Raw genomic sequence first — 14,511 nt, forward strand, 5'->3', positions numbered from 1 at the left:
TCCATCTGTAACATTCAGTATCTCAAGTACTTATTTTGCCCATAATTTTTGTGTTTCTATTGAAAACAGCAAAGGTCAAATGAGAGGGAACTTTCCACAGTCGTAGGCATGTGTGCAAGCTGGGAATGAGACTGTGCCCAAGTAAAATAGAAACTCCTTTCAACCAGCTAAAGCCTTGAGCAATTATCTAACGTGCCTACATCCAGCAGTCATTCTATTCTCATTCTGACACTCAAATCTGACTTGAAAAATAAAAACCTATTGTGTTGTTTTGCAGGAGCCTGTGGAAGCACTTCCGAGCAGTCAGCCTCTGTCTGTTCCTCCTCGTGTTCCCCGCGTACATGGCCTACATGATCTGTCAGTTTTTCCACATGGATTTCTGGCTGTTGATCATTATCTCCAGCAGTATTCTAACCTCTCTTCAGGTAAGAAATCAGCCCTGTGAAGCCCTGCATTAACTGTGATCCTGTTATTCTAAGGGGGAAAATACATGATGAGAAAAGAACAGGGATGAGAGAAGGGCAGAATTACAAGGGGTGATAAAAAATTTTTCTGTGTCTTGTATCTGAGGCTGAGGAGCTCCTGGGTGAGCTGAAAACAGAGGTGAATGGAAGTCTACTTCAAATTGTAAAGCCAAAAGGCTTTTGAGGGTGTGTAACTATCATAGTAAAAAGGTTTTTTCCCAGAGTACTCATTTATGTGTCATTACTTAGCTATAACTCTCTGAAATCAATTTGATGTTTGAAACACAATAGTGTAAACAGAGGAAATGTTTTATACTATAAGTATTTGTTGTTACTTGGGCTTTTTATTATTATTTTTTTTTAATTGCCCATTAAAATGCTCAGTGCTCTTGTTTAATCAACTCAGCTTTGTTCTGGACTCAGGAAGGTGGAGAAGGGGAAGTACTTGGGAACAAGCTTAAATGCTTTGCAAGAAAGAGCAGCTTTTATTTGCCTTGAAGTTCAGCACCAGTTCCACTGCTTTGGTCTTGCCTTCTGTCCAACTTGGGAGCGTTGTGTGGCCAGAGCTCAGTGGCCAGCACTGACTCAAGCTCCAGAGAGCTGAGCTCATGCTCTTGCACTGTGTTACAGGTGCTTGGGACCCTCTTCATTTATGTTCTGTTCATGGTGGAGGAGTTCAGGAAGGAGCCGGTGGAGAACATGGACGATGTGATCTACTACGTGAACGGCACCTACCGGCTGCTGGAGTTCCTGGTGGCTCTGTGTGTGGTGGCCTATGGAGTCTCAGAAACCATCTTTGGGGAGTGGACTGTCATGGGCTCCGTCATCATCTTCATCCACTCCTACTACAACGTGTGGCTGCGGGCCCAGCTGGGCTGGAAGAGTTTCCTCCTTCGCAGGGACGCTGTGAATAAGATAAAATCCCTGCCTGTGGCCACAAAGGAGCAGCTGGAGCAGCACAATGACATCTGTGCCATCTGCTACCAGGTGGGAATGGGAGAGTCAAAGGATTGGCTCAAGTGGAAATACCCCCAGACTAACTTCAGTCTTCAGCTAATAAAATAAGTGCCTTGAATTATGTGTAATGAATAATACTGCACTCAGTAAGTTACTGGAATCACCCAGTTTTCTGCTTTGTGCAAATTGATTTGGAGTGCTGTCACCAAGATAATTCTTAGGAATGAAGAGCTTGCATGTGCTTAAACTGCCGTTTTTTTTACCTCCAGTTACACAGCAGACTCTGTCCTTAAGCTGCTTTGACACCTCTCATGTTTGGGTTGAGCTGGTCTCAGTAGCAGCAGCAAATGTTCCCTTTCTTCATTACTGCAGGATTTTCTTAGTGAAAGACAACTTGTTCATGGTAGCTGATTTGTTACTATTCTGTAGAAGCAGCTCAGTCTCTACAGACATTGCTGCTTCATGTGCAGTGTCAGTTTTGTAGCAGAAACCTAATTATCAAAAGGTTAAGGGTCTTGCTAACATGAGCCAGCAGATGTAAGGACCTTAGACATTAATGCTGAAAGTAATATCTTTATCACACTTCCAGCTCCAGAGTCTCTTACTCTTGAATGGAAATTGTAGTTATGTGTGACAGTGAAAGAATCACCCTAACATTAGTAGTGTGCAGTTAAGAGTGGATTTGGATTGGCTCCAGACTTGATAGAAATCCTTTGAAGAGTAAAACTGCCAGATTGAATGACAGTGTTCAAAACACCAGACTAGAACTATGTGGGTCTCAGCTGGCAGAGTTCACGGTGTCACTTCATTTCTGGTGGTGTTACATGTTGTATCTGTCGTTGTTGCTGTTTTGAGTTGCTCGATTGTTTCTTGAGCCAGCCAATCCTGTGATTCTCATCCTGAAAAGGTCATGTTTAATAATATCTTGCAAACAAAGGGTTTTTGCCTCATTTTTAATGCCTGTGATAAAGAAGGCAAGCATATTTGAACTGTGTGTGCATCAGAGAATCGTTAAGGTTGGAAGAGACTCCAAGATGGAGTCCAGCCTGTGGCTGATCCCCATGGCACTGAGTGCCAACATCCAGGCCTTCCTTGGACACCTCCAGGGACAGTGACTCCACTGCCTCCTCTCCAATGCCTGACAACCTTTTCTGTGAAGGAATTCTTGCTGATGCCCAGAACAAACCTCCCCTGCCACAGCTTGAGGCCTTTTCCTCTTGTCCTGTCTCTTGATCACTGAGAGAGGAGACTCAGCCTCACCTGGCTGTCCCCTCCTGTCAGGGAGTTGTGCAGAGCCAGAAGGTCCCTCCTGATCCTCATTTTTTCAGGCTGAGCTCTCCCAGCTCCCTCAGCTGCTCCTCATGGGAAACATTGTGGGTATGAAGGAAGGAACATTCCTTTTCTTGTCTGTGGACTGCTTCTGTCTCTTCCATGCCTGGTGAACCCATATGAGGCATGAGGTGAGAGGAGAGGGATTACAAATAATAGTAATGTATTTCTTTTTTTTCCTCTTTTTTTTTTGTGTGTCTTTCAGGATATGAAAACTGCTGTAATCACTCCATGTAGCCATTTTTTTCATGCGGGTTGTCTTAAGAAGTGGCTGTACGTGCAAGAAACCTGCCCTCTGTGCCACTGCCAACTGAAGAGCCCTTCACAGCTCCCAGGACTGGGACCAGAGCCAGTGCAGCAGCCAAATCCTAGTGCAGAGCAGAACACCAGGCGTGGAGATGCAGCTGAGCCTGGTGCTGAATGTGACCAGAGGCCAGGTGTGCAGGACAGCCCGAGCAGGGGCCACGATGGACACGAGAGCCCCGAGGCCTCTGCCCAGCCAGGGGGGTCCCACAGCATGGACAGTGAGAGCAGCCCCTGTGAGGCCAGCCAGGGAGCAGCCTGTGCTGCAGAACTCACTGCAGCCCCAGAGGGGGGCTCTGCTCCACACCTGAGGGTTTGTGTCCAGCTCTGAGGCCACACAGGGTGACGTGGGAACAAACACATTGCAGAGATCCACGTTTGACTCAGAAGAAAACCAATCCTTCCACAGCTGTGAAAGAAGCGTAGCTATTAATGCTGGTCAAAATGTAATCTCCCATGCTGATTTTTATGGGCTGCTTGGTAGTGGTAACTCCAGTGAGATGTAGTAGAAATGACTCCAGAAGCTCTCTGAACTGTGGGCATAGGAAGGATGTCTGGGAATAAGTAGCAGTGCTAGAGTGTTTTCACGATGTAGCTGAGGGGTGAGAGGAGTGAGGGGTGTGTGAGCCGTTGTGGCCAGAGGCACAGGAGGCTGCCTGGGTTGTGCTCAGGGAGAGGAGTTGCACAGAGCCCTGTCCCAGCTCCTCAGGGGCGCTGGGGGCCGTGAGCTGCCCGTCTCTGGCAGATGGGCACCTCTGGTTGCTGACATTTCTTACGGCACGTTAGCAAAAATCAAAGATGTAACAGCAGTGATTGTACCAGGAGGTGGAAGCACTCTTAATACGTCGTGTGTATGCTTTGGGTGTTCTTGGGGCAGTTGCATTTGAATTTATGTAATCTATAGTGACTCTTGACTTTTATGACAGAGTCGTCAATATTTTGATGTATATGAAACTTTTGCTCATAATGGGCACAGTGTGGGCTGCATGAAGTAAACTAAAGCTCTCATGAACACTTTGCCTCTGCAGGAGGAAAGTGGGATGAGTTTTAGGGCACGGATAGAGGCCTTGCAGGACTGTGCTGTGTAATGTTAACCCTTGCAGCTGAATTAAACAGTATTAAACTCTGGCGATATTTGCACTTTGGGAATGAGTACATTATGTGTATGATCAGACTCCGCAAATGCCACTTTTAAAAGCTGTTAATAGGTTTGCACCTTTTTTTCTTTGACAAGGACATGTCCATACTTAAATTTTTACATTCATCATGGCTTCAAGTAGAACAAGGGACTGGGGTGGGGAAAATAGGCGGGAGTAGGGGGCAGGCAATTTTTTTATGTGAATTTTGATATGAAGAGAAATTAGTCACTTATTTATACGATAGGCTTGACTCAAGTGTTTTTCAAAGTCGGTATTCCTAATGTGAAATGTGATACTATTTTATTTTTAGTAGTAAATTTGGATGTAGACTGACAGACATAGCTGAATGTCTTAATAAATTACCTTTGAAGATTTTTACACCTGGTTATGTGATTCTTGCAGTGAAACTCCACAACTACATGTTGAAAGACTTGAATAACAGCCCTTTGTTTCTCCTGATGAGTGAAACTCCCTGTGCCTGTGTTCTCCCCCATTTCCATTTCAGTGCTCTGTGTCCTGGTGGTACCTCCTGCTCTCCCCTCTTGTCACCAGATCTTGGCCAATGCAGAACTCAAAGGCTCCTGGAGGCTGTGCCTGCTGCTACTGAGCCCCAGACAAACCCCAAATCTATTTCTTCCCCCTGACAGGATGGGAACATCAGTTACACCATCTTCTGCTTCTGTTTCTCAATTTTGTTGTTTATTAATCAGAAATTTGGATTTATCATGTGCTTTCACTGATCATCCCAAAACTTTTATTAGCAGCTTAGTGTGTTTGGGGAGGGGAAAAATATTGAGAATATTTTCTTGAACTCTTCTCTCCTTTCAATCCATGGTCTGGGTCCTGCTCTCGCATGCATGCATTTCTGTGGAATTGAATCTTTCTCAAAAGGATGTTTTGTCCATGCCCAAGCTTTCCATCTACATAATTTAGGCTGTTTCCATTCTTGCCACACTTTACAAGTCTGTGGAGTCGGGAAATGGGGATTTTCTGGGCAGAGCTGTTACAATATTCTCCTTAGTATGGTGGGAAAAAGGTTTTCCCTTAACTCACAGGATGTGTTTGAAGGATACTCTCCTGAACTCTGCTTGCTGCCCCTGGATGTGGAAAAATAATTGAGTAATGGGAAACTTGGGATGGGATCCCCTCAGTTCCATGGTAGGGAGGAAGTGTTGGCCCAGTGGGAAGAGCCACAGCCCTGGGAAGGGAGGCTGGAGGGCTCTGTGGGACACACAGGTACCTCAGGTGAGCCCAGGGAAGGGAGGGAGAGGAGCTCACCTGTGGGACCACCTGGGGGCCGAGGGCAGGAGGGAACCACGGGGTCCATTCCTATCCCACACTGTCACATCATTTTCATAAATACAGGAAGTGGCGTCGAAAAGGCAACAACCCCCTGAGCTTTGCTTTCCCTACTGATGCCAAGGAGCCTTTTGGCCATGGACTTTGTAATTTATAACCTGAATGATTCATAGCTAATTGGTAATGCCAGAGCTGTGGATTTCCAGCAATGTGGGTGAGTGCACCTGGAAGCTCCCTGGGAATCAAGAATCCAGCAGCAGGTTCAACAAAAAACTGCCTGCCAGGATTACAGGCTGGAAACGTGGATGTGGCCTGGAGGGGAGCCTGGCAGAGCAGGAAGGTTTGTGATCTTTCAGGAAAAATGATGCTGCAGTGCTCCCACTGCAGTGACCCAAAAGTGACTGATTTGTGCTGGAGAAGGCGCTGCAAGACCTGGAGGCTCAGGGAGCCCTGCAGCCTGCAAAGAGGGGCATGGAAACAGCTCTGATGCTGAAAAAATGGTGCTTAAAGAGGGAAAGGAGAGGAAGGGGGGCAGAGAGAGGCTTGCAGAGCTCACAGGAACAGTGCTTGAAAGGTGAGTTACCTCCACGAAGTGCCAACACTTTAAAAGTTAGAGTTGTAAAAGCAAAGTGAGGTGGAGCATGTCCAGTGCTGCAGGGTGGATGAGGCACAGCAAACTGGTTGGTAAAATCTGGACTGGAAAATTTAAAGGAAGTGGTGAGTGTGTTCATTTTTTTTTTTTTTTGCTTCATTTTTGGTTTTTGGCAACTCAGAAATGCTGGCAGGATACCGTTTTCTGAAAACTAGGGACAGCTATCTCTAGGAGAAACTTAAAAATATGCCTGCAAAAAATGGGGGTGGGTGGGAAATAAATACTGATAAGGCAAGCAGGCCATATCTTGCAGGTCAGGAAGTTCAGGGATGAAGTGAGAACTGCCAAAACTGAGGCCAGCTTAGATCTTGCAGGAGAAATAAACTTGAGCAGGAGGAAAAGAGGGAAGGCTGCTGTGGAGGAATGAAATGAACCGTCTGTCTCAGTGCTCTGTGGAGCATCTGGGTGAACACTCCTGACCTCTGTGCTCTGTCTGGTGCAGAACTCCCTCTTGGACACTGCTTTGAGTTGATTTTCTATTTCTCTGCAGCTGTGCATGAGTAAATGGGAAAAAAATGCTTTTGGAGTGTTTATGGTCAGGGTGTAACTGCAGGCTGAGGCTTGAGATGGTTTTCATGTGGACTCATGATGGTGGTGTGATTGATGAACACTTGGACTCAAAAAGATGCTTCCAGCTAGGTGATATAATGGGAACAGTTGGGGATTTTATGGCTGGTTGGTTTTTTGTTGGGAATAGGAGTGCTGATCACATGGTGTGGTGGTGTGTGTCTAGTCAGTCCTATCGGCTGTCCCAGCTCTGGGCTCAGGGAAATAAATGGATTTACACAAGGTGGGATGGCTCCATGAGGAGAGAAACAAGCATGTGGTGGGAGGTTTGATTTGAAAGCCTCCCTTTGAGCTGCATTGCTCTCAGCTCCTTTGGTTTCTGGCAGTTTTGCAGCAGGGGAATCTGTTTCCTTCCTTGTTCCTAGTGAAACACTTCATTTATGCCAAGGCTGAGAGCTCTTGAAATGCACAAGGTTTTCCACCATGGGAAAATCTCTTCTTTTGGAGTCTTTTTTTTCCTGATTAAATTACATTTCTAAGTTGCCTCAACAGTTTTCTAATATAGACAAAAATAATTGGGCTTAAACTGTCTGAATGTTTGAGAACAGACTTGTACATTTTTCCTAACTGGCAGGGACAGGCAAGGAGTTTGAATTCGATTGGTATAAAATTCAGATTTTCTCTGGCAAATAAAATACAAGAATAACGATATCAGTGTGTAAGCCCTACCTGTCCCATACACACATTTTTAGGGAGATCTGGCCATTTGAAGCATTTTCTGGTTTTGGGAAACATTCAGAATGACAGGAACCAGTTGGGGGTGGATCTGGTGTCAGTGGATTTTGTTTGGGCCAGGGCAGGTTTGGTTTGGTGCAGGGCTGGAAGGTCTCAGGAAGGAACAATCCATGGCCCTGTGCAGGTCTGTGCTGCTCCCAGGAGGGCTGGGGAGGTGGCCAGAGATTGGTGCTGCCTTTTTTCCTCCTGCAAATGTTAAATTTGTATGAAGAGACCTTTAATTTTTCAGCTTTTCAGTGCCTGGAGCTGCTGTCCCTGATTGCTCATTCCAAGCCTTGCCCGTGATGTCGCCCCACAGAAACATTTGTGGGAAAGATTGACAAACATTCATTTCCCCACTAATCTCCTTGGCTTTGCTGGCATGGAGTTGTCAGCAAATGCAACCTCAAGCCCCGTTTTTCTCAGTGTCACAATGCTGAGTGTGGCAGTGTTGCAGGTCCCCATTTTTGTGACGTGCATGTGCAGCCACATTGAAGATCACAGCTCACAGCCCCACACCCCAAAGACACCACTTTTCTTTCTGACAGTGCCTGTTTCTGTTAATTATGGCTCTTTTACTCCCTGGATCCTGCTGGACACCCAGGTGTGCTGGCTTCTCTCCTTGGGGCAGCCCTGCTGTGCCTGGGAATGCTGAGTGTGAGTGGGGAGAGCCTGGCCAGGGAAATTCCATCCCTTTTCATAAGGAACGTTGTGATCCAGCTGATAAACCACACAGCAAATGCATTCTGCGGCTCTAAGGTATTATTCTCTAAAAAACCCCACTTTTATAGAAAAACCTTGCCTGTACACTTGCCTCTACAACCAAGAAGCCCAAATGTTGTTTTCCAGAGGGTTTTCCCTTCTCCTTTTCCCTGGCAGAGAAGAGGAGGATGAAGATGACAGAACCAGGAGGAAAAGGGAGGTTGGGAAGGGGAGAAGCAGGGGTTGGGTGCTGGCAGCTCATTAAACAACACCCAGAAAACTTCTGACACCCAGACCATCCTGGTTAAAGAGAGAAATCACGATAGAAAAATAATTTAAATACATAACCAACCCAAATTAAAAAAAAAAAAAAGGAAAAAAAGATTTCTTTGTGTTACAAGTAATTAGACACAAATTTCCCCAGTAGTTGCCATTTCCTGGAGGCTTACAATCCACATCCTTAAATAAATCTGGTAGCTGAAACACTCTCAGCTAACAGTACAGCCAAAGACCAGATGAGCTGCAGAATTTTGCAGAAACAGATGTGAAAAGCCCAGGTCTGCAATGTGGATAAATGACTTCATTCCTAGGAATTTTAAAATGTAAAAACTGACTTAATTGGATTAAAATAATCAATTGAATAGGTATCTGGTATTTATAAATGAAATTATATACAGTTTCTTAATTGACCATAGTCTGAGTTTTCTTTAAATTGATTGTTCCCTTCTAGCTTGGGGAAAAAATGCCAGCTGGAATGCAGAGAGATTAAGTTTTATTTATTTTCCTTGCTAAGAGCCACATTGTGCAATTTAAAAGGAAATGTCCTTGAAAGATGGGTTCCTTTGTAAACTGTTTCAGCCCTTGTTTGTTTTCAGATGGAAATTAATTTCTCAAAAGCCCTCCGTGTTAGAAAGTACGTGTTGATAAGTAAAGAAAAATGAAAAATTGTAACCTGCTAAAATACATCTTGTTTTTGAGATAAAAATCTTTGCATGGAAGTGGCTGAGTTTGGGGTACAGCTGATCTGGTCAAAGGCTGGTAATGATCTCCACCAGCACAGGTGGAAGGAAACAATCTGCGTGGGAGAACCTCAAACACAATGGTGGAGTATTGCTAGAATTCTTCATTCTGCTTTGATGTGCTAAAATATTGATTTTAAGCGAGTGTGGCAGCTCCTTGTTGAGCTGGGGGCTCTGGGTGAGCCTTCCCTGTGCCCAGCTGTGGCAGGGAGGGTGCACTGATGCTGTCAGGATCATTTTCATCCCAAAATGGGCCTGTTCTCAGCAGCAAACACAAGGCTGATTCTCCTGGGCTTTATCAGATGTGTCTGTCCGTGCCCTGATGGGTCTGGGGTTGTTCCCTCTGCTTTTGGGCACAGCTGTGCTCCGCATCCAGCTGTGTTTGGGGATTGGGCTGTGCTGGCTCCTCTGATGTTCTCTCTCGCTCTGTGGGATTTCTCTGGGCATCCCTTATGAGGATCCAGCTCTCCCACACCGGCCCTGCAGATGTTGGCAGCACACCTGGATGGAGGCACGGCCCGTGCAGCGGAGCTCTCGCTTTCCTGGGAGCCGGGGGCGCTTCCAGAGGGCTGGATCCTGTCTCGGGGGCCAGAGGTGAGCGGGAAAAGGCAGGAGGAGGAGGAGGAGGAGGAGGAGGCGGGTGGGAGCCGGTGCCGGCGGCGGCCGCGGCGGGGCAGTGCGGGACCGGCCCCGGCAGCTCCGGCGGCGGCTCCGCATTCAAACCGGGCCGGGAGCTGAACAGGGTGAAGAACAGAAAATTGCTATTCCCATTGTTGCTACTACTATTATTATTATTATTATTATTATTATTATTATTATTATTATTATTATTATTATTATTATTATTATTATTATTATTATTGTTGTTGTTGTTGTTGTTGTTATTATTATAATATTTAATTTTATTTTTATTATTATTATTATTTCTATTGTTGTATTGTTATTCTATTATTTCTATTATTATATATATGTATGATGATATATATAATATGTATGATATATTATATAATAACATATAAATATATGTTATTATATAATATATATTATATAATATATCATACATATTATATATTATGTATAATGTATAATATATGATATATAATATACATTATATATATTATATACAATATATAATATATATTATATATATTAACTATATTACATATTGTTATTCTATTATTTCCATTATTTCCATTATTTCCATGATTACTATTATTGTTATTCTATTATTTCTATCATTATTTTATATATTCTATATTATATATATTACATATAATATATTATGTATAATATGCCACATATCATATATATTATATATTATATGTATTATATATAAACTATATTATATATTGTTATTCTATTATTTCTATTATTTTCTATTGTTGTTATTCTATTATTGTTATTTTTATTTCTATTATTCCTATTATTGTTATTCTTCACCATCAAAATCGACAGCAGAGCTGCTCTGGCACATTCCACGGTGCTGATCCACTGCCGAGTTTGCTGGAAAATTGGGGTTTACATTCACAGGGCATCACAAATCTGCTTTGGTGCTGGTACTTTTCTTTCAGCTTGAAAGAAAAGCATTTTTTCTCCCCTTTCTTAAAAACCAGCACAGTTGATTCTGCTCTCGGTGACAAAGCTCTGAGGGGCCACGAAGGCAATTCCTTCCTTTGGAGATTCCCACAGATAGCGATTTGTATGATAGAAATAATTTCATTTGGGTCAGGATTTCTGCTCAGTAAAACCCAGGGGTATTCTGAGAACTGCTTGGATTCTGGTGAAATCCCCCTGGATGCCACTCAACACTGTCCAGCTGCAATTACAGGGTCAGATATTTTCCCCTCTTCCCTTTGCAGCGGATTTAAAAACTGGGATGTGCAAGCACAGGCCACTGTCTCATACTCTGATGGGAGCCGGCTCTGCAGCTCCTTCAATACAATATCTTTTGCCTTCTTGCATAAATATTTTAATTACTAATTTGCTGGTCTCATTTAACACAGATTTGGCATTTATCATTTGAATTTAAACTTGTTAAAATTGACGATTTTCTTGGCTACCTATGTTAATAATTTAAAGGGAAAGCTCATTATTAAATTATTATGGGTAATTATTTTGTAACTGGTGTGGAAATTGTCATTTCTGCAGCCTTAAAAAATCCTGGAAGGAAGCACACGTGGATCAATATGGATCAAATCCCAGGAAGTGTAAAGATGAACAGGAATAAAGTCTTATGCAGAAATGTCATACAGATGAGGGAAGACACTAAAATTAGAGAATTCTTTTCTACACTTGCAGCTACAAAGGTTTGGAGGCTGCTGATTTCAGTGGTTTGGCGCTGAGCTTTCCTGGCCAGAAAACCACTCCTGCTCTGACCCTGTAAACGCTGCTGAGATCCCTTTTTCCCCCTGTGGCTCCAGACTTCCCATCCCTGCCCGGTGTTTGCTCTGCAGCCGCTGCTCCAGTGTGTTTTTGCAGGTCCCCATGCCCAGCAGCCTCCTCCATCCCTTACACGTGTTGTGTTTCAGGTGGCACAGTTTAATTCCCTTTAAACGGGTGTTTTTAGGTGCCGGGCGTGTCACTGATGCCAGCGACGCTTCCAGCATCCCCCAAATTCCGGGGATGCGCCCGGCGCTCCCCGCAGCTGGAACCGGCCCCTGGCAGAGCTGCGAACAATGAGGAGAGCGGAGCGCCCTCCCCGCTCCCACCAGATGGCCCTCACGCTTTTCCCATTTCCCTCCAGCCTCTGGAAAGGCTCTGCAAGCGCTGGGGGTGCGAATCCTCCCTGGATCCTCCCGGGATCAGCCTGGGCTCCGGGAGATGCTGGGACAGACACCCCCGAAATCTGAGTGCCCCTTCGCCTGCGAGCAGGAGCTCTGGCAGAACGAATCTGAGGCCCTCCGGAGAGAGACCCCGAGGGGCTCCGGGAGATGCTGGGACAGACACCCCCATCTCTGAGTGCCCCTTCCCCGGGCTGAGCCTGCAGAGCAGCCCCCAAGGAGGGGCTCCAGGGGGTGCAGAGCCGGGTCTGGAGGCTGAGCTGGACCCTGCGCATGTGTGCCACAGACCCGTCCCAAATCCTGGGCTCTGCCCGTGTCCTCCCCTCTCACGGCAGCCTTTGCCTCTCAGCACTTGCCAAACTCTGTAAAAGCTTTTGCACTTTTAAAAAGCAAGGAGCAGCCTGGGAAGTACAGAATCAGGCAATTGTTTATTTTTCTGTTGATCTTGGGGGAAAATCCCACAACAAACCAACAAGCCATTTTAAAAGGACATTTACTAACGTCTCACCCGTTACCTTGATATTTGATAGTTTCAACTTTATGTTGGTGTTATAATATTGAGAAACTCAAACAGAACTCCTCAGCTTGCAAAATCGCGAATTCCTGAATTCTGGCACGAGTTCCAGCCAGCTCTTGATCCCGGATTTCCCGATGTTTGCATCTCCCCCTCGTGCCAGGATCATTGTCCCTCTGAGAGCAATCCCGGATCTGGCTCTCTCCTCCCGGGCTGTGCTGGGAGTGTTGCAGGGACCGAGCAGGGGATTTGTTTGTGCACAGGAGGTGCTGCCCAGCCCTGTCTGCTCTAAGCTGTTCCATCTGCATGGCCCCATCCTGACCTTGGTCCACCGTGGGGCTGTGGAGGGGCTCCTTCCCCTCGCTGCCTTTTCTGTCGGGATTAGCTTTAAGGGGCTGGAGCTGTTGAAGGGTTTTCCTACTGATAAATGGATTGAGAGCCATATTTTCATCCCAGGCCATCAAACATTCATCAGATGCTGCTGGTCATTACCGACAGAGCCAGGGCTGAACTCGTGACCCCGCAGTAAAAGGTCCCATTAGCAATTTCCTTAAACTGTCAGGTCGTGGCGTGACACAAATGAAATGCAATGGGATTGTTTTTCTTCCCCAGGTAAAGGCAGTGGGCTTCTGCCCGATTTTCATTTTCTGCTCTGTGCCACCAAAACACGCTGGTAGAGTCTTTGTGCTCTCACGTGAGAAATTTGAAGAAATATGAAGGTGGGGTGCAGGGCAGCTCCTGGTCCCTCAGGCCCTGCAGTTGTCACCTGTCCCCAAGAGCTGGAGTGCTCCAGTGGCAAATCCCATCCTTAGAGTGCCAGGCACAGCACACACCCCTGTGCCAGGACAGATCCAGGCTGTGCCTGTGCTGCTCTCTGTAAGCAACAGAGGCAGAGACTGACAGGCATTTAGGAAAGCTTCTCTGGCTCACATCACACTCTACTGTTCTTTTAACCAGCAATTTTTGTATCCGAGTTCTTTCTCTCTCCGCAGAATCATTTGAAGAAATAATGTGTGAGGGGGGAAAAAATTACCTCTGGCAGTCGTGTTATAATGGCTCTGGTGCTGACAGCCCTTTGGGAACAGTGGCAGCAGCAGGGTAAGTATATATGACATCTTTGTAGTGATAAAGAAACAAATAAATGTTCCCATTAACACTCCATCAGGTCAACAGCTATTCCAGACCAGCACGGTGCTGGAGGAACTGCCTTGATTCATATCAGCTCAGACACACTCCTCCTGCAGCACATCTTCTGCAAGGCACATAAACCAGCGCTCCTGCTCTGGCCAGGTGGAGTCATTAAAGAATCAGTGAACTTTTTACAAGTTGCTTGAAATGCCCTGGCCTGAGTCCAGCCCCGCTGCTGCTGCTGCTGTGTCTGTTTAACAGTTCCTCCATCACGCCATGACAATGGCTCTGTTTCAGAGCTGGAGGAAGTTGTTTCTCCATCCATCTATCGCTTGTAGCACATTTTGGGAGGCTTCTGAACGCTTCCCTTCCTGAGCCCTGCAGTGAGATCAGGAGATGTGAGCCCTGCCAGGGCAGGCTGCTGGGGAAGCAGGAGCAGCATTTGTGCTCATCCATAATGGATGTGTGTGCATATGGAGCAAACACTCGTGCACACAGATGCCTGCTCAGAGAGCTGCCCCTTCCCTGGGCAAAGTCAGCAGGGGCTGAGCTCCACCAAGGACCACCATGTCCCACCCTCCACACCAGGGTTAGTTAATGAACAGCAACTTCCAAAAAAAATCCGTGTTTAAAACATTTAAACATGCCTTACCTCTGCTGAAATGCAGATTTTAGAACAGAAAGTTTGTACACTTTCTAACTAACACAAAATAATGTGGAGCTCCCAATGAGTTCCTTCCTTCCTGTGTAACCAGCACTGTCCAGTTGCTCCTTTACCAGAATTTTCTTTTTCACACAGGTTGGATATTTTTAACAAAAGGCCCTGAGAAGGGACATGAGGAAAATCCAGATTGGAGTCTTTGGTCTGCCTCGAGTGACAGAGATCCTGGACAAAGAAGAGAACAAAGAAATCCCCTGATCTGGATCAACAGAACCAGGACTTG

General features: G+C 45.6%; 1 protein-coding gene across 2 annotated transcripts in view; it reads left to right on the forward strand.

Annotated features, from left to right (window-relative positions):
* The window catches only part of RNF145 (ring finger protein 145), a 43,769-nt gene extending 39,199 nt beyond the window's left edge, over positions 1-4,570 (forward strand). For both annotated transcript variants that reach the window (XM_064725117.1, XM_064725118.1), the window contains exons 9-11: positions 278-425; positions 1,095-1,451; positions 2,956-4,570. In XM_064725117.1, the coding sequence (XP_064581187.1) occupies positions 278-425; positions 1,095-1,451; positions 2,956-3,384 (934 nt within the window). In that variant the 3' untranslated portion in view covers positions 3,385-4,570. The remainder of the gene's footprint in view (positions 1-277; positions 426-1,094; positions 1,452-2,955) is intronic.
* Positions 4,571-14,511: the final 9,941 nt, after the last annotated feature.

This window comes from Zonotrichia leucophrys, chromosome 13 (genome assembly GCF_028769735.1).
Source record: "Zonotrichia leucophrys gambelii isolate GWCS_2022_RI chromosome 13, RI_Zleu_2.0, whole genome shotgun sequence".
NCBI lineage: Eukaryota > Metazoa > Chordata > Aves > Passeriformes > Passerellidae > Zonotrichia > Zonotrichia leucophrys.